This window comes from Oncorhynchus gorbuscha, linkage group LG22, assembly GCF_021184085.1.
Source record: "Oncorhynchus gorbuscha isolate QuinsamMale2020 ecotype Even-year linkage group LG22, OgorEven_v1.0, whole genome shotgun sequence".
Lineage (NCBI taxonomy): Eukaryota > Metazoa > Chordata > Actinopteri > Salmoniformes > Salmonidae > Oncorhynchus > Oncorhynchus gorbuscha.
Window position 1 is genome coordinate 5127562 of NC_060194.1, and position 20266 is coordinate 5147827.

General features: G+C 43.5%; 1 protein-coding gene across 2 annotated transcripts; it reads left to right on the forward strand.

Annotated features, from left to right (window-relative positions):
- Positions 1-455: 455 nt before the first annotated feature.
- On the forward strand, positions 456-17799 carry LOC124009685 (artemin-like). Of its 2 annotated transcripts, XM_046321752.1 has the most exons (5): positions 456-1606; positions 2133-2310; positions 15679-15770; positions 15973-16171; positions 16343-17799. In XM_046321752.1, the coding sequence occupies exons 2-5, from the start codon at positions 2220-2222 to the stop codon at positions 16837-16839; spliced, it is 879 nt and encodes a 292-aa protein (XP_046177708.1). In that variant the 5' UTR covers positions 456-1606; positions 2133-2219; the 3' UTR covers positions 16840-17799. The 2 variants fall into 2 exon arrangements, with proteins under 2 accessions (XP_046177708.1, XP_046177707.1); XM_046321751.1 differs by having other exon boundaries at positions 456-2310.
- Positions 17800-20266: the final 2467 nt, after the last annotated feature.

Sequence of the window (20266 nt, forward strand, 5' to 3'; positions counted from 1 at the left end):
TGTTTTTATGCCTAATGGTTTCACATTTCCGTCTCTAACTGTGTGAGGGTCATCCAGAGAAATGTAGTAACCATGTATTGCTTAATCCTCCCCCATCTCCCCTCTACCCAGGTTCCCCCTTGCTTGACCGTCCCCCTCTGGCATAGGCACAGAACAGCCCACTTGTTGTTGAACCTGCCATGAGGTGCTGTACACATTCCTGCCTGCCACAGTCAGCTGTGTGTATTGTTACCCAGGTTCTATTTATAGGGGGGCGCGGATCCTCCCCTGCGTTTGTCTCTGCCTTGTGTGTGGTGGAGCGGGGAGCGGGGCGAGCAAGGCTCTGTTTGCCCAGGATTTGTGCTCTGCAGGCCCCACTGTTTGCCCAGGAGGGAGTTCCCCCATTGTGCAGGTGCTGGAGGGCTGGCCTGGTAAGGGGGTGGAAGGTGGGGAGGGTTGGGTTGGGGTGCGAGGCTCTGGAGTTGAGGTGCGTGCTGTACGGTGCAACCATACGCCTGGCCTGAAGTGTGTCAGGCAGGCCCTTTCTGAAGGAATCCCCCTCACGGCCTCTGCCCTCGATCCATCCCTCTCGCCATGGGTGACAGTAGACTTGGTGACACAGTCTGTAAGGGAGGCCCTGTGTGACTATGTAAACATGAAGTGGAGGTTGCAAACATAAACGAGTGTGTGTGTGTCTTGTTAGTTGATGAAGGATGTAAGAAATGCAGTAAAAAATCTCAAGTTTATGGGACTCGGAGCATAAACAACTTGGGAGTCAGTCCGTGGGCGATGTGGCAATTCTTAGAAGAACATGCATCTCCTCAAAATATATGTAGGACTCCTGTTCTTGTTTTCTTTCTCAGAACCATGTTGTCAATACTTACACACCAACAGGTCTCCAGATCCAAAGCACAAAAGCAATTCAAATATGACAATTCCAGTGTTCCCTCCTCTCCATGAACACAACTATGTTTTAGCTATGTTGAGGGGCAGGAGAAATCACTGCACTCTCGCCGCGTCCGTTCTCTCTGGTTTCACAAGACTTTTGACAGGCAGAGCAGCGTGGTGAATATTTAGCCTCCAGTGCTTGTGTATTGTATGGTGTTTCTGTAGTGTGCGGCAGAATAGACACAACAGCGGCAAAGGCTGAACATTGGATGCATTTTTTTTTGTCCTAGGTGTGTCTGATATTTCCTCAACAAAGATCGATGGAATAGCGTACAATATTTGGAGCTTCGGTAATAGTTGCAAAGTCACCACGTAATGACATGGAGTTGAAATGTTGCAAATGCGTTTATCCTCAGTTGCTGAGAAGTAGATTTTGACGCGCGCAGGGTCTCATCAATAGTCTTTGAACCTGAGGTATACGTGTGAAAAATAACAGGTACCAAAGACAAGAACGGCATCGAGTTCCAAGGTCTGAATGAGAGACACTATAGACAACGTTTCTGTAACAAGGACATGCAGTTCTATCCCAAAAAATCGAACGTGTATGTTGGAAATGTTATGTTTTTAAATTGTATTGTGGAATAACCCAGGAATAGCCAAAGGTTATGAGCGTTCTTGGCGCGTTGTTTACTAATTTCTCAACTCAATGTTTGGAGGCAAGACTGAGCAAGTCCTAAAGGTAAGGGTGAACTTAATATACACGTTATATTGCTTTGTATGTTTAGAAATGGTTTATAATTGTCAATAACAATGCATGATACATAAGACCCTGAGTCTGTAATTTATCATACATGAACCCTCTCTCTCTCTCACACACACTCACAAACAGCCAATAAAGTGTGTTCATTTAATAACGTTTCTTTGAAATGATAAAGCCTTTGACATTTCTACAGATGTGCCCAACATTAAATAATTAACGGAATGTTCCCACGAGATTTAAGTTAGCCAAAAATGTACTTGCAGTGCCTTTAATTCAAATTGACAGCGTGCAGCATACATATTTTGGTAATGTGCGTATTTATCTGTACTATTCAACTTTTTACGAAATTAAAATTATATTTATACACATTGTGTTCCTATGCAGGTTGAAACTGAAAGGATTTGGTGGAGAGGAGAAGAGAAAGGCTTGGCCGCATAGAGGGAGGCGCCTTTCGCGCTCTCCTGAAACCAAAGCCTTTGAATTGTTGTTTTTTTGTTCACTTCAGGCAAAGAGGAGATAACCTGAAAAGTTGGACGCTTGAAAATGATGTGCATTTAAAGGGCATCATTGTGTGGATTTTCACCGCCAAGACATGCTCCACAGCCGACCAGGAGCACGCTGGGGGAAAGGGTCTGACCTCTCCGGCGTGCGCTCAGACTGGATTTATACGCATGGGATAATCGGTAACGCACAATTTTCCGTTTTAATTCTACAAAAAAATATATATATTTGTTTGAGTAGGAAATAATGAATTTAGACTACATGAGGTATTTAATTCATTTAAAACTGATTTTTGACAAATTGATTAAATTCCTATTCATTTACTTGCGTGTTATGGTACATTGCTGCTATGAAAGCCACATTCCTTACCTGTCATTAGTCATTAGCCTTCTCTTAGTGTTTGCTACGCCAACAATTAAATGGCTGGTTTGATGTCAAAGGCTTTCTTTTCACAGCAGCTGCTTTTGTCATGTAAAACTCTTTTTGATCACACCTGCCACCTGTTCTGGCCTGACTTGTTGAGTCACCAGATTTTTTTTATGCAGACCTATTGGGATTATTTTTGTCAGAAATGTTTATCTGTTATGCCACTAACTGATTCTGCCTCTGTAAACTGATTGAACACTATCGTCATAATAATAATACAGCCTTTCTAACCTTTCTGATTCAAATCAGTCCTAAAAAAAATCTTATTCTGTGTATAAATTGATCCTGCCCAATGTAGATTGGCTACAGTATAGGTTATCCTTGACATGTTATTGTGTCAATTCCCTGGTAATCTCTTACTCTGAGGAAACAGTGGCAGCTAGGAAGTCTGAGTGTGTGACCCTCTCCAAGGGTGGGCTGCAATCTGAATATCAAAGCATTGTTCACACACGTGCTAATGTTCAGCGTGTACCCCCCCCTAAAAGCATGCATACAACCTCACACATACAGGCGTATCCATTTCACCTGATTTCCATTGCCTCCCAGGTGCTAGAGACATTTTTGGTCATTTAGCAGACACTCTTATCCAGAGCAACTTACAGAAGCAATTAGGATTAAGTGCCTTCCTCACAGTCACACCGCCAGATTTTTCACATTGTCAGCTCAGGGATTCGATCCAGTGACCTTTCAGTTACTTGCCCAACGCTCTAACAGCTAGGCTACCTGCAGTATTAGTCTGCCTTCTTAGTTGACTTTATACTCACCTCTAATGGGAAGGCTGATGCAGTGGCGGCTTTAGTCTCAGTGTTTTGTCGGGCACTTACTGGACCTCTAGCATCCCAGTAGCACAGTGTAGATTGGGGAGGTCAGGGAACTGGGCCAAATTGTATACGTTTGAAGATGAATTCCAAACTCAAGGTGGCTCCTACTGTTAGCTACTCTGCAGTCTGTAGGGAAATCAAGTTCCCCCAGAATGAAACACGGGCGATGTCAATCCACCAGCATTGATACGAGTTGCAGAAAGCAAACTCGGAATCGGCAAAAGAGCAGAAAGATGATATTGTCCAACCTTCGATAATAAGGGCTCTGCTTTTATACGCAAACAATGTTTGTGCGTGCATGTGTGAAGTGAGGCACTAAATAGCTCCCTTGAGTTGATTATTTAGGACTGTCCATTTACTCTGCTATTTCACTTCCAGGTAGTAGTGTGTGTGTGTGTGTGTGTGTGTGTGTGTGTGTGTGTGTGTGTGTGTGTGTGTGTGTGTGTGTGTGTGTGTGTGTGTGTGTGTGTGTGTGTGTGTGTGTGTGTGTGTGTGTGTGTGTGTGTGTGTGTGTGTGTGTGTGTGTGAGAGAGCATGAGATCTGTGGTACCTGAGGTATCTCACATTCTCCTGTGATCCTTCCACTGGTTCCACTTTCCCGGGTCAAAGGTCATGGAGGTCTGCAGCCCGGTTAGGGATCAGATCAACTGGACACTCTTTTTTTCCCTTTTCCTACAACCTCCCTCTGTGTGGCCTGCACGGTCTGTTTAAACAAGCTTGTACTTTATCGGAATGAGAGGGTGTTTTTTGGGACTGGAGGTGTATTTCACTACATGCTCTCATTTCCACTTCACTTCTCTTTCATTGTTGCATCTTAAAATCCGTCTGTATCGCCTCTGGGAGGCGGATGGTTCCATATCAACGTTAAATGCATCAACGTGTTGTATATTTCTTATTACCTGCAAGTAGCTAAACTCAAGTGTTATCAAAGTTCTACTCCCTCCCCCTAGTGGTAAAGCAAATATTAGATCACTTGAAAATGTACAGGACCTTCAGAATGTATTCACACCCATTGACTTTTCCCACATTTTCTTGTGTTACAGCCTGAATTTAAAATGTATTACATTTATATATATATATATTTGGGGGGGGGGGGGTCACTGACCTACTCACAATATCCCATAATGTCAAAGTGGAAGTATGTTTTTCATTTTTTTAAACAAATGAATTAACAATTAAAAGCTGTAATATCTTGGGAAGCCTAAATAAGTTCAGTAGTAAAAATGTCCTTATCAAGTCCCATAATAAGTAGCATGGACTCAATCTGTGTGCAAAAATAGTGTTTAGCATGTTTTTTTGAATCACTACCTCATCTCTGTACTCCACTCACACTATTATCTGTAAGGTCCCTCAGTCAAGCAGTCAACCACAAAGACCAGAGAGGTTTTCCAATGCCTCACAAAGAAGGGCACCTATTGGTAGATGGGTATAAAGAAAACTGGCATTGAGTATCCATTTGAGCATGGAGAAGTTATTAATTACACCCAGTCACTACAAAGATACAGGCGTCCTTCCTCAATTGCCGGATAGGAAGGAAACTGCTCAGGGGTTTCACCATGAGGCCAAATACAGAGTTTAATGGCTGTGATTGGAGAAAACTGAGGATGGATCAACAACATTGTAGTTACTCCACAATACTAATCCAATACAACACATTACTGAGTACCACTCTCCATATTTTCAAGCATAGTGGTGGCTGTGTCATATTATGGGTATGCTTGTAATCGTTAAGGACTGGGGAGTTTTTCAGGATAAAAAAGAAACTGAATGGAGCTAAGCACAGGCAAAATCCTTGAGGAAAACCTGGTTCATTCTGCTTTCCACCAGACACTGGGAGATAAATTCATATTTCAGCAGGACAATAACCTAAAACACATGGCCAGATCTATACTGCAGTTGCATACCAAGAAGACTTCCATTCAGCCACAAGAGTGATGTTGGGAAATGACGTTGAGCGATTTGGCCCGGCGTTCCAATTCATCCCAAAGGTGATCGACGGGATTGAGGTCAGGGCTCTGTGCAAGCCAGTCAAGATCTTCCACACCAATCTCGACCAAACCATTTCTGTATGGACCTCACTTTGTGCACGGGGGCATTGTCATGCTGAAACAGAACAAGGCCTTCCCCAAACTGTTGCCACTAAGTTGGAAACACAGAATCGTGTAGAATGTCATTGTATGCTGTAGCGTTGAGATTTCTCTTCACTGGAACAAGAGGCATAGACTGAACCATGAAAAACAGCCCCATACCATTATTCCTCCTCCACCAAATGTTACAGTTGGCACTATGCATTGGGGCAGATAGCATTCTCCTGGCATCCACCAAACCCAGATTAGTCCGTCAGCCTGCCAGATGGTGAAGTGTGATTTATCTCTCCAGGGAACGCGTTTCCACTGCTCCAGAGTCCAACGGCGTCAAGCTTTACACCACTCCAGCTGACACTTGGTGCACAAGGTCCATACAGAAATGGTTTGGTCAAGTTAGGTGTGGAAGAACTTGCCTGGCTTGCACAGAGCCCTGACCTCAACCCCATCGATCACCTTCGGGATGAATTGGAAACACTTCAGCCGACGCTTGGCATTGCGCATAGTGATCTTAGGCTTGTGTGTGGCTGCTTGGCCATGGAAACCCATTTCATGAAGCTCCCGACGAACAGTTCTTGTGCTGGCATTGTTTCCAGAGGCAGTTTGGATCTCGGTGGGGAGTGTTGCAACTGAAGACAGATGATTTTTACCCGCTTCAGCACTCAGCGGACCTGTTCTGTGAGCTTGTGTGGCCTACCACTTTGCGGCTGAGCCGTTGTTGCGCCTAGACGTCTTCACTTCACAATAACAGCACTTCCAGTTGACCAGGGCAGCTCTAGCAGGCCAGAAATTTGACAAACTGACTTGTTGGAAAGGTGGCATCCTATGACGGTGCCACGTTGAAAGTCACTGAGCTCTTCAGTAAGGCCATTCTACTGCCAATCTTTGGTCTATGGACATTGCAAGGCTGTGTGTGCAAGGCTGTGTGTGCAAGGCTGTGTGTGCAAGGCTGTGTGTGCAAGGCTGTGTGTGCAAGGCTGTGTGTGCAATTGTTTTGGACCTGTCAGCAACGGGTGTGGCTGAGATAGCCAAATCCACTAATTTTGCATATATAGTGTATATAGTTCATTTTCAAAACGTTTGCAAACATTTCTAAAAACACGTTTTCACTTTGTCATTATTCAGTATTATGTGTAAATCTGTGAGAAAAATAATCCATTTAATCCATTTTGAATTCAGAATTTCTGTAAGGTCTAAATACTAAATCCACTGTAATTGAGTTCTATTTAGAAGTCTACACAGGGAAGGTTTGTCTGGCTTGCCTTGTCTGTGAGAGTGTGTAAGTAATGAGAGGGATTGGTTATGCAACCTGGAGTGCCACAGGGCAACCTACCTCAATCTGGAATTGTTTAACGAACTCACTGAGCTACAATACATCTTCTGGGGTAAAGTGAAGGGGGCATGATCTGACCAAAAGGAATTTCGTTTTTTTTTTGTCAACGCTCTCCATTTCTGTCTTACTTTCTTGCAGTTGGGACATACTGCTAAGTATACCAGTATTATACCTGTGTTATTGTACTTAATGTCTATTGCTGATTTGTCGTTGAGCACTTTGGCTCTTCAAGCAGACTTACATTTAGAACAAAGCGATAGTTACCACAGTTCAAAACACTGATGAAACACGTAGCAAAACTCCTGTTTTTATCGCAAGATCTCACTCTTATAAATTTGCTCTTGAATTCGGAAGAATGTTAACTAGCAGTGTTTGCACTGCCGTGTTTGTGGCTGCGAGCACTTTTTTTTTGATACAATAAGCTGTATTCTTCCGAAATTGCCGGGTCAGCTTCATTCATCATGGTGTCAAGGGCTCCTTTGAACTACCGGGCCAGCAGGTCATTACCAGAGCCCGTCTGGGGTTCAAGACAAGCGGGCGACACGGAAAAACGCTCTGCCGGGCGTTTGTTTCATCCAGATGCAGTGACGCATTAATGGCCAGCTTTCCCTGGGTCTGGACCACACTCAACTTAATTAGACGAAATGAGACATGGGATGTTGAGGGAAAGGGGAGAGGAGGTTTGGTGGGGTTGGGTTGGGTTGGGGGGGGGTCCTCACAAGGATAGTAAAACAAGGACAATTCGGATAATTAGGGACATTTCGCAGGTTCCTAAGTTTAGGGTTGGGGTTACAATAAGGGTTAGGGTTTTGAGGTGAAGGGTTAGGGTTAGGTTAAGGTCAGGGTTAGGTTAAGGAAAAATATGATTTTGAATGAGAATCAATTTCATTGGTCCCCACAAGGATAGTAAAACAAACATGTTTGTGTGTTTTAAAAAGAGATGACGACATATTGAGGACAGTTATGTTTTTGCTTTTCATTTGTTGTTGAAGATATCTCTCCATATATTGTCTCCAACATTTTCCTCCTTTCTCGCTCTCCCACTCTTTCCTGCTGATGTGACTCCAGCAGATTGTAGCGCTCACAAAGCCTGTCATCTGAAATCCTATCCTCTATCGCTGCCATAACACAACTTAATGTGTTCCCATTTAAGGTGAGGTTCACCCAAGTGTTCTTTTTCTGTGACTCCCTCTTAAACGGCATTAATCAGCTTGGAATTTGGGATCTTATAGGGACTAGGGAGTGTGCTAGCAAGACACAAAGGCAGAACCGGTACATGCAGTGTCTTGGTCAAATGAAGTCGTCCATTATTGGTTGCGATGAGGTATCTCCAGAAAAACTGTCTGTGAAGGCAGTTGTTTCCATTCACACAAAGCACAAAGTTCAAATCAATTGAACATTCCAATGACCCCGTGTCCGACTTAGTAGAAAAAAGGCAGACATTGCTTTTCACATGTAAAACCCCACAGTAGTACATTTCTTTCAGTTAGAATAGAGCCCCACAGTGGAGGTGTTATAATACCCAACAAGGAAATGGTTCCAATCGTTTTTTTCATAGGGGATTTTAGAAACAATTCAAATAAGGGCTGTTTTTTTTTTTTTTTTGCCCTAGAGAGTTCACAGAATTGTAAATTAAAGTAAGTTTAGCCAATTTATTCATCACTAAATGTAGTTAACAGATTGTTAATCCAGAGATTCTTACCTTTGCCTCGATTCGGCAGTCTCATCCAGAGCATCACTGAATTTGTAGTTCTGTATGATAGCCACATTAGCAGCTAAATAGCATTTAATTTTGGGGGGGGGTAAATACAGGCAAATATATTGATAAAAGTCACCTTGTCCGAGAGAGATTTACACGGTTATCGAAACATCACGTCAGGGTAGGCCTAAACAAAATACAGCCCTTATTTTAAGTGTCTAAAATCCCCTATGAGAAAAATGAGTGGTGGAAAAAACGAGTTTGACCGCTAGGTTTTATGGGTATTAAGACTCATACTATGGTACTCTAAAGAGCCAAGCAAACTGACCAAAGAACCAATCACAGCAGTGGGAGTGGCTTAGTGCCATTGAGGTTAAGGTTAGGGGTGATATGTCTAATGTCCTTCTGGAGGATACATTTTAACACCCACCCCTGGACCCTGTTCCTTATAATAAGAGGCTGGAGAGTATGATTTCCCACTCCACAGCATCTCTGAGAGGGACAGGGGTTTAGGCATGAGGGTGAGGGTACTAAATCCGCCCATGCTACTTCAAACACTTGGTTCCCCAGTAAAAACACCATTACCTGTTTTTCTCTGAACCTTGCTAGAGCTCTCCTCCACGGTGAGAGGATGCTAACCTTGGGGCCATGGAGGTAAATCACTGCTCACTTAGACCTGAATTCTATCTTGAGATCTGTGAGCGGAACCCAAGCTTTCGCACAGATCTTCCATTGACATCAAGGGAGGCCTAGTGGTTAGAGCGTTGGGCCAGTAACCAAAAGGTTGCTAGATTGAATCCCTGAGCTGATAAGGTAGACATCTGTTGCTCTGCTCTTGAACAAGGCAGCTAACCCACTGTTCCTAGGCTGTCATTGTAAGTAAGAATTTGTTCTTAACTGACTTGCCTAGTTAAATGAAGGTTAAATAAATGATTTATGAGAAAGTCCAAGTTAAGTGCACACATCTCAAGTTAGGATTCTGCCCTTAGGTTATAGTTTTATCACCAGGCAACCACTTTGTTTGCTTCTAACCAGCACCACTGATTGCAACCAGCTTACTCTGTCTACCCTTAAGGACTAATTGAGGTTCAGTTGTACCACTTCCTCTTTCCTATCCAGAGCCACTATGAGCTAAACACTGATATTGGCCCTTGTTCTCTCATCTTAACAATGACCCTGCACTGGTATATCCTAATCCTGTATCTGCTTGTGCTGTCTTGTTAATGCCTAGCATGCCAGTGAACGTGACAATGTGGCATGACACTGACCATAGGAGTGGGCAAGACAGCACAAACAGATCTTGGACCAGGCTGAGCCTATTCAGCTTGACTAGTATGATCGGAAGCACAGATCAGTACTCTCTTATTAGCCTGTCTTTGATCTGTAAATGGCTATTCTGTTGTGTATCAGTATCTTTGTGTGGCACACAACCCCCATGTCTGTATGAATCTGTCAAGACTGCCCCTTGTCTTCAGTAGAAGACTCTCAAGCAACTCTTCAGTGCAAGAAACGACTTCTAGCTAGCATCTCCTTCAGGGATAGCCTGCCCAGGGAAGTGTTGTCCACACCTTCTGATTGCCGCTTCTGACTGGGTTTCTCCGAGCCGCAAACATCCCCAGCTCTCTGTTTCTCATTTTGGCAGCGTTCTGTGGATTTTCCACCGGTGACAGCTCGGCTAAAGAGTGGAAACTGGCGCTAACGAGTAATCACCTCTTCTCCTCTCCAGCCTGGAAGGGATTAGGGGATTATGCGTCGTATTCAGACCCTCTGGTTCTGTCGCTGCTGACTGCAGTCTAAGTCTAGCAGCAGTTAGAAGGGCACATCTGGTGCAGCGGTGCAATCAGTGTGGCGAGAGTAGTAGGGGGGGGGTCGAACCCAAACCCAACACTTTAACACCGTAAGGACATACAAGTACAAGACTGGGTGGGGTTTGTGGGTTTGCTACCAGCACAGTCTAAAAACTGAAAAGCAAACAAACATAGTAGTAAACTGCCAGACTTACAAATGGTCTGTTCTGATTTGTATGTAAACTGTACATATCAGAACAGGTTTGCACAGGAACCAGAAGGAATAGGGAACACGTGTACAGTATATCATCATAGGTGATATGGGAGTTTGTGTACCCCCCCCCCCCCCTCCCAGATAAAAGTGTGTCTGGTAATGATTAGGCAAGGACCTGGCGGCTGTGGCTAGTACTCTGCATCTCCTCTTCTCCTCTTTCTCCCCAGGTGTCTTTTATTGCGGTGGTGATTTAGTGAGGTCCCTTCCATACCCCCATGCCGGCAGGGCTCTGTCTATGACAGGTAGAGCTGGCGGATAGAACACCTCTAATGGGGCATCATTATAGGAGAGGGTTCTGTTCTGGAGAGATGGGATGTGGGCTGTTAAAGGAGAAGTTCAAGATTTTACAACTTGATGTTAGATGGTTCCTCACCTCGTAAGTATGTTTTTTGGCCCGGAGAAACTGTAATCTATGGTTCGGTTTTCTAGCAGCCGCGACAAACTTCAACTTTAGCTAAAATCAATGGGAAGTGATGATTTATAGTTTCTCCTGGTCCACAGACTACTTTCAGGTTAAGGAACCATCTAACATTAAAGACGCACTCCAGCTATTTAAAAAAAAACTATTCCTGTTGAAAAACAATATCCCACACAAAGATACAGTAATGTACACACCAGTAACAGTAAAAAAAAAAAATGTTGGTGCCCTCCGTTGTCACCTCCCCCCCCACACACACACACACACACACACACACACACACACACACACACACACACACACACACACACACACACTTGTGCCATGTTATGAGGATGCCTGGACCACTTATTGAGATGTGCCTTTTGTTAACTAACTGAGATGATAAATGAGGTGAAAAGGACACTGGAGTGTAACTTTAATTCGTAAAATCCTGAACTTCCCCTTTAAAGTGAGACAGAACACAGAAGGGAATCCCAGCCTAGCTTGCTCTACGCTTCTATGGGAGCTTTCACACATGTAGAATACAGAATGATGTACAGTGCCTTCAGAAAGTATTCGTACCTCTTGACCTATTCCACATTTTGTTGTGTTACAGCCTGAATTGAAAATGGATTAAATATTTTTTCCCCTCACCCATCTTCACAAAATACCCCATATTGACAAAGTGAAAACATGTGTTTAAATTTTTTTTTTTACAAATGTATTGAAAATGAAATACAGAAATATCTCATTTATATAGCATTCACCCCCCTGAGTGAATACTTTGTAGAAGCACCTTGGCAGCAATTACAGCTGCAAATCTTTCTGGGTAAGTCTCAATGAGCTCTCCACACCTGGATTGTGCAACATTTGACAGCTATTCTTTTCAGCACTGTCAAATTGGTTGTTGATCGTTGCTAGACAACCATTTTCAGGTCTTGCCATAGATGTTCAAGCAGAATTAAGGAACCACGGAGGAACATTCAATGTCATCTTGGTAAGCAATTCCAGTGCATATTTTGCCTGGTGTTTTAGGTTATTGTCATGCTGAAAGGTGGATTCGTCTCCCAGTGTCTGTTAGAAAGCTGACTGACCAAAGTTTTCCTCTAGGATTTTGTCTACGCTTAGCTCCATTCAGTTTATTGTTTGTCCTGAAAAACTCCCCAGTCTTAATGATTACAAGCATAACCATAACATGATGCAGCCACCACTATGCTTGAAAATATGGAGTGTAGTACTCAGTAATGTGTTGTATTGGATTTGCCCCAAACATAACACTTTGTGTTCAGGTCACAAAGTGAATTACTTTGCCACATTATTTGCTGTATTACTTTAGTGTCTTGTTACAAACAGGATGCATATTTCGGAATATTTCTTATAGTGTACAAGCTTTCTTATTTTCACTCTGTCAATTAGGTTAGTATTGTGGATTAACTACAGTGCTGTTGATCCATCCTCAGTTTTCTCCTATCACAGCCATTAAACTCTGTAACTGTTTTAAAGTTTCCATTTACCTCATGATGAAATCCCTGAGCGGTTTCCTTCCTCTCTGGCAACTGAGTTAGGAAGGACGCCTGTATCTTTGTGGTGACTGGGTGTATTGATACACCATCCAAAGTGTAATTAATAACATCACCATGCTCAAAGGCATATTCAATTTCAGCTTCCTTTTATCTACCAATAGGTGCCCTTTGCGAGGTGTTTGAAAACCTCCCTGGTCTTTATGGTTGAATCTTTGTTGAAAATTCACATTAAACACTAGTATTGCACACACAGTGAGTCCATACAACTTATTATGTGATTTGTTAAGCACATTTTTACTCCTGAACTTATTTTGGCTTGCCATGAGAAAGGGGTTGAATACCTATTGACTCAAGACATTCCAGCTACTCGTTTTAAATTCAGGCTGTAACACAACAAAGAAGCCACTTTAAACGTATAGCTAGCTACCCAACTCGGTGATGACAATGTGACACACGTTTATGTTCAACCAATGTCATCCGTCCATATATTCGTTTTGGGCCCTGAGCAAATATCAATTAACATGTCATTATTGATTGTTTAATAAAACTGTTTTAAGAAGGAGAGCTTACATTATTCCCCTCTATATCAGGGCAAATGTATCCTTACTCAGAACAAATGTACAATTCAATGACCTGTATAAGTAATAGGTGGGCACTGTACCAACAACACAAATATAAGGTGACAACCAATCGACTCTCGTATTGCACATTTGCAGATGAACAGGCTGCTGACCATACCAAATCCCTTGAGGCACATCACACAAACATACATTCACACAACTCTCACACACACACACACACACACACACACACACACACACACACACACACACACACACACACACACACACACACACACACACACACACACACACACACACACACATACACACACACACACACACATACACACACACACACACACACACACAGGCTCCGAAGCTCTGGAGGTCTTCAGGACTCAGCAGCCCACCTCCACCTTCTACCCTGAGGGGCTGGAGGTATTGGACTGTAAACAGCTCCAGAGTGGTGGGGTGAAGTGAGCCGGCCAGACAGGCCCACATAGACACCCAGCGTACAGGGCTAAAGGAGGCTAAACGCTCCCAGCTGCGGAATTATGGACTCAGTACAAGGCCTCTCAAGGGACCGAGAGGGGATCTGTTGAGAAATCCCCTTTAACCTCTCTCTCTTAATGGGCAGTTTTTACATCAGGTTAGGGGAGAGGGAGTTGGTGAGTTTGCTGCCTGGTTTTGGATTGCAGTCTCTCTCGGTCTCTCTCCTCCGACACACACATGCGGGTGCGCACACGCACACACACACACACACACACACACACATTTATCTCTGCTTTTCAGGTTCCATTGTGTAAGAGATTGTCTGCTTTCTCCCTGGGCCTGATTTGACCTATTCTTTCTCAGTAACTATATTGATATAGTCAAGCTTCTGTAATCTTCGGCAGCATAGCCAGTGATGCAAGCACAGATCCTATCGTAACCTTTGCACTGTAATCACCCCAGTCCTCCATCATCCTGAGTAAAGATAGCATCACGGTGATTGTCCTCCATGTAGTGCACTTCTTTTGACCAGAGTCCTATGGGCCCCGGCCTAAAGTAGTGCACTATAAAGGGAATAGGGTGCCATTTGGGACGCAGGCGGAGGTGCTGTATTTAGAAACATTGAAGAGCAGCAGAGTTTACATACCTTACCGTGGACCTTCACGTCCCGCTCTGGTTCAGCTACCAGGCGTCTCTCTGGTGGATGATAGATGACTGTTGATGTATCTTAAATAGGCCTATGCTCGTTTTTACACAATCTGCTGTGCCATCCGCGTGTGTTGTGTCAATTTCTCGGGTGAGCTGGATTTCATTTCACCATGACATCGGTTGATGTCAAAACCGACCAAGTTTGACTGAGTTCATCGTTATGTGGCTTTAACATTTCCAGAAGACATCTCTTGAGAAGCGGTGTTGTTTCTAGTCCCTCCACGTATGCTCATATCTTAAGGTGTTACTTACATGGCACGTCAGCTGGGACACGTACGGAGAGCTGAGAGACTGGACCACTAGCAGGATGTGGACAGCGAAGCCCCCAGCTGCTCAATGAGAGTAGTGCAGGGTGCTGAATCCATGCCTAATCTCTGGTGCAATTCCGTGTGCTTTTAGTTCTTTTATTCCTAGATGAGTCCACGACGAATAAATGGCAACTCATCTCTTTGGAGAGAGATAGAATCACTTGTTTCTGTTGCGTTTCTGAGCCCAATTGATTAAATTAACGCTCCGCTGTTCTAGCAGCAGGTGCTTCACTGTGTTCACAAATTAAGTGGAGCAAACGCCCATTGGTATTCAATATTTGAGTCATTTAGCAGACGCTTATCCAGAGCAACTTACAGGAGAAATTAGGGTTAAATGCCTTGCTCAAGGGCACATTAACCAATTGTATACCTAGTCGGCTCAGGGACTTGAACCAGCAACCTTTCAGTAACTGGTCCAATGCTCACGAACCGCTACGCTATCTGTGAATCTGATCTGCTCTGTTAGCTCTATTTACTTGTTTGTTTACCTTTACCATTAACCTCAAATTTGTTGCCGAAACCGGTGATCGAACCAGGAACCTTTTAGCGAATGTTCTAAACCCCAGTCAAATGTTGTGTTTGAGCCTTTTTAGGGTTCTTTACAGGAAAAACCCTTGAGTGGGGCATGTGGTGCTGCCATTGACATACAGCTAACCCGGTCACACTGTACACCTCGCATGTAAACATCTGCGATGCTCGCACCCCTTATCACCACCTCCTCATCTCTGTGGTTTCCCCCGGTGCCCCTTCTACAGAGCCAGCCCTACCTCCTCCTAAATAAAGAATGTCTTTGACAGCTATCTGACTGAAGGTAGCCTTTGTCGCTGGACAGGAGCTGTTGTGTGGCTGTATGTACAGACAAGCCGACACTAGCCGCACTCCCCGGCAGCAAACACTAGCCTTTTTACCTCCGTAACAATAAACATATCCTTCGCATTGAGGACATGATTGATGTGACACGTCGGGTCGTTTAAGGGTTGAAAGGGTGTTTTTTGTACAGTATTCGTTAATATGGATACGTTATCGCAGGCCACATCCATGTTGTGCCGTTAGTTTATGTTATTCTTTTCAGGGTGCGTTCTTGAGATTGGGACAACTGACAGAGCGAGGCCTTGTTCTGCTTTCCCTCCAGGTGGACCAAGATGGAGGACGAGGAGGAGAGACGGACCGGGGGTTACCGCAATGCCGTCAGCAGGCGCCCCTTACCACCTGAGTAACTGGAAGGTGAGTGACTCGTTCTGCTTATTGGTGACTTATTATCTTTACTATCATTATCATCATCTTCGTAACCACTATTATCATCACCTATCAAAAACATCTCATCCTCTCCAACGTCATCCTCATTTATTATAGTTGTCATGCTGTTGGCTGTGTTGTTTCTCTGAACTGTGGACCATCTCCCATTAACTACTGTCCGCTTTTGTAGGTGGTGCTGTGGGCGGTGGTCTCTTTGCTGCCCCTGGTGGAGGGGGCCCGTATGGGCACTGGTTTGGGGGCAGACTCTGTCCAGGCTTTGGGACGGGTGGGAGGGATGTGGGAGAGGCAGCTCCCAGACACTCTACCTGAGGTGGATGAGCAACAAGAGGAGGAGAGTGACCCATACTCCCCCTGGCATGGCCTCTCCGGTAAGAGTGGAACCAGGAAGTGCTTTTTAGATCTCGGTTTTCTACATCACTTGTTAATCCAGCATGATGTTCTCCATGAATAGGGAATAGTAAAAGAAGGGTGTGCAATACGATTACAGAGTACAAGCCACTGATCTTCTCTCTCTCTCTCTCTGGCTCTCTCTCTTTCAGACCCCTCTGTGATGGACGAAGCGGACGACCACCCCAGTGGCCGGTGGGTGGTCCGTTCCCCCCGCAACTCTGACCCCTCAGACGCCGAACCAACAGGCTTGGCCAAGAAAAAGAAGAGGAGGAGGAAGAAAGAGAAAGAGAGGGACAGAAAGGGCAAAGGAAAGGGAAAGGGCAGGCAGCCCCAGCAGAGCAGCCCAGACTGCAGGGTGGAGAAACGAGAGATGCGGGTGCGGGACTTGGGCCTGGGCTTCGACTCGGACGAGATCATCCTCTTCAAGTTTTGCGTGGGCTCCTGCCAGTCGTCCAGGACCAACTACGACCTGGCTCTATGGTCCCTGATGGAGAACGGGTCCCTGCCGCGGAGGACCTCCCGGCGGGTCAGTGCCCACCCCTGCTGCCGGCCCGACCGCTACGAGCCAGTGTCCTTCATGGACGCCCACACCACGTGGCAGACCATCCAGTCACTGTCGGCGGCCAGCTGCATGTGTATGGGCTGAGGGAGCCAGCCAAGAGGAGGATGAATAGGACAGGGTGGCAACTGTCTGTCACTCACGCCTGCCTGATTATATACAGATGGTGGCGCGCCGCTGAGTTTGGGTCCAGGGAGAGGTTCTGGGAAGGCAGAGAGTAGTCGCTCCGAAACATATGCAACAGGGCTGGTCCCCAGTACAAAGCAGGATGGAGATTCTGTGGAGTGTCTATGATGGTGGAGTGAGGTCACGCCTCTTTCCTGTTGTACATTATCTGTTGAGGATAAAGTGGATTCGGTTGCAATGAGAGACTGTCATGACCGAATGGCAAGACAGTCTCTGGGAAAAAGTTTTTAACAAGATGGTGACCACACAATGGTAGGATCTTAATATTCACAGCAGTCGGGATATGTATAAGACTGACCTGGAGTGCTGATTAAAATATTGACTCAAAGGTCAAAAAGAGGACCATATCTCATTGCATTTGACCACAGGTAGACAGGCTCAAAAACAGGGATTTCCGTAACTTCATTTTTTCAATGTTCTCTTGAATTGTACGAAACAGATGCCATGCATCTCTTTGCATTACTGCATTATAATCAACATATTTATTACAGATAAGTTATTTATTTATTGTTATTTCATATGAGGTCGTTTTTATGGACTGTAGATTTATATTTATTGTCATGATCACATATCCCGGGGGGGGGTTGTGTTGCTGGATCATTAGACTTTGAATTGATTTTTGGGGGGGGGTTTTGAAACATCAAAAAGATCAGTACAAGTGGGCAAGGAACTCAACATGCATTATGTCTCATTTCACGCAAAGGAAGGAAATAGTCTTGTGGCTGAAAACCAGGTTACAAGCTTAGTTTTTTCATTGTTGTTTCAGTATTTCAGAGCAATTACAGTCAATATTACTATTGAAATGGTTTCCTTTATTTTTGTACAACAATGACATTATTCTGCGTAGGAATAAAGTATTTCTAGATATACTGTGGATTGCTTATTATTTCTAAGATTCACCCCTTACCCTCACTTCACCTCTGCTTGGTTGCAAGTTGGGAGTCCTGGAGTATATCACACCCTCATATGACCTTTCAGATCAATGCTGAAATAGAGGCGATGGTTGCAAATTAAGGGCTGGATTCAATCAGTATCGCGGAAGATCCGCGTAAAAATGTTTCCGAATGAGCCGACATATGTAGTGTTTATCATGAGTGCAGTCTGTGCCAACGCGGGTACATTGTCTTTACATTTCAAGAGCTACAATCTTCCGCTATACCTCTGCAATGCGGATTGAATCCATCCCTAACACTATTGTAAATGTACCCATGGTAGCAGACCAGCCAAACTGTAAAAGGTACTTGAAAAATAATTGGCTTGTTAAAGGCTGTCACATATGCTAGATTTTTGTCAAATCTGGTAAAAATTGACATAATGGAAATAGTGATACATTTCGATCACATATCCGAAAATTATTGTGTACATCAAACCTATACACTTAGACTATGGAATTGATGCCTAAATAGTTACTTTTCATACAATTAAAAAAAAAACATTCAGATGTGTTCCGCTACAGTTGTGGTCTGTAGCGCCACTAAGGACCATTCTCAGATGATGTAGACCCTCTCAGAGGTCTACGACTGCGGGAGACCCCACTGGACCAGGAATACTTTGCGGAAAACCCCACTGGACTCGAAACCTTTAAGCCAGGCATGTACAAAAGAAAAGCAAAAGGCAAGGCAAAACAAAAGGCAAGGCAAAACAAAAGAAAAGCCTATCATTTTGGTCAAACTTCGGTTTTAAGCAAACATTTATTTTCTTCTCAGACTGTGTAGATCACCTCTAATTAAGAAAGAAACGTCTGAATAATAAGCACCTTACCTTGTGAGGATCGGGCATTCTGAGGCAGAGATATTGGAACTAAGTGTAAATGCAGTCAAAGTTTATATATTTGAGGTACTGATAGATTTTGGCCATTTTCACTGAATATAAAGACAAAATAAATGTACAGTACCAGTCAAAAGTTTGGACAAACCTACTCATTCAACGGTTTTTCTTTATTTGTACTATTTTCTACATTGTAGAATAATAGTGAAGAAAGACATCAAAACTATGAAATGACACATATGGAATTATGTAGTAACCAAAAAAGTGTTAGATTTTATATTTCAGATTCTTCAAAGTAGTCACCCTTGTCTTTATGACAGCTTTGCACACTCTTGGGATTCTCATAAATGGGTCTTCCAAATGGACAATGACCCCAAGCATAGTTACAAAGTTGTGGCAAAATGGCTTAAGGACAACAAAGTCAATGTATGGGAGTGGTCATCACAAAACCCTGACTTCAATCCTATAGAACATTTGTGGTCAGAACTGAAAAAGCGTGTGTGAGCAAGTAGGCCTACAAACCTGACTCAGTTACAACAGCTCTGTCAGGAGGAATGGGCCAAAATTCACCTAACTTATTGTAGGAAGCTTGTGGAAGGATACCTGAAAAGTTTGACCCAAATTAAACAATTTAAAGTCAATGCTACTAAATACTAATTGAGTGTATGTAGACTTCTGACCCACTGGGAATGTGATGAAAGAATTATAAACTGAAATAAATCATTCTCTCTACTATTATTCTGACATTTCACATTCTTAAAATAAAGTGGTGATCCTAACTGACCTAAAATAGGGATTTTGTACAAGGATTAAATGTCAGGAATTGTGAAAAACTGAGTTTAAATGTATTTGGCTAAGGTGTATGTAAACTTCTGACTTCAACTGTACACACTCAGAATCCATGATGACAGGTGATTACTGTAATTTATGACACACAAATTAATCCACATCATTTCTAAAGCATTTGATGCTCTCTGTGGCATCATTCTATGGGAATTTAGCCACCCCCGTGTCAGGATGAAAATACTTAATCTAAGACTAAGGGCCAACCATTAGTGTATTTTTAAATCATGTAACGAATTGCGTTTAGATGTAGTAAATATAAACTCTTGGACATGGTATCATTTTCACTTAATATCTTCAGGATTTTTTTCTCTCACGTTTATATTTGCCTAGTAGTGATGCTACCAAGTTAACAATAATAATGAGAAAGTTATTGAGTTAGCTAACGTTTCCAAAAATCTAACCAAACAAAAAAAGTACAACTTTTCTGAGATGCGTTTGTGCCGTCATGTGCATTAATGGCATTAATTAATTTAGGAAGGTGTGCTCATCGTTTTGTACACTCAGTGTGTATTTACACACTATGAGGTTGGAATGACACTGTGAAATTATGAAAATTAGGATAATGTCCTTTAAGTGTAAGAGCTGTTTGAAAGTACTGCCTGAAATATACAGGGCCTTCGGAAAGTATTCAGACCCATGACTTTTTCCACATTTTGTTACGTTACAGCCTTATCCTAAAATGGATTATACATTTCCCCCCCTCATCAATCTACAC

Excerpts from the sequence above, each read along its gene's own strand:
- LOC124009685 (XM_046321751.1), top strand. The coding sequence starts at position 2,220 with ATGCTCCACAGCCGACCAGGAGCACGCTGGGGGAAAGGGTCTGACCTC. Across the intron at positions 15,771-15,972 it reads ACCACCTGAGTAACTGGAAG|GTGGTGCTGTGGGCGGTGGT; the intron begins GTGAGTGACTCG and ends CCGCTTTTGTAG. Across the intron at positions 16,172-16,342 it reads CCCCTGGCATGGCCTCTCCG|ACCCCTCTGTGATGGACGAA; the intron begins GTAAGAGTGGAA and ends TCTCTCTTTCAG.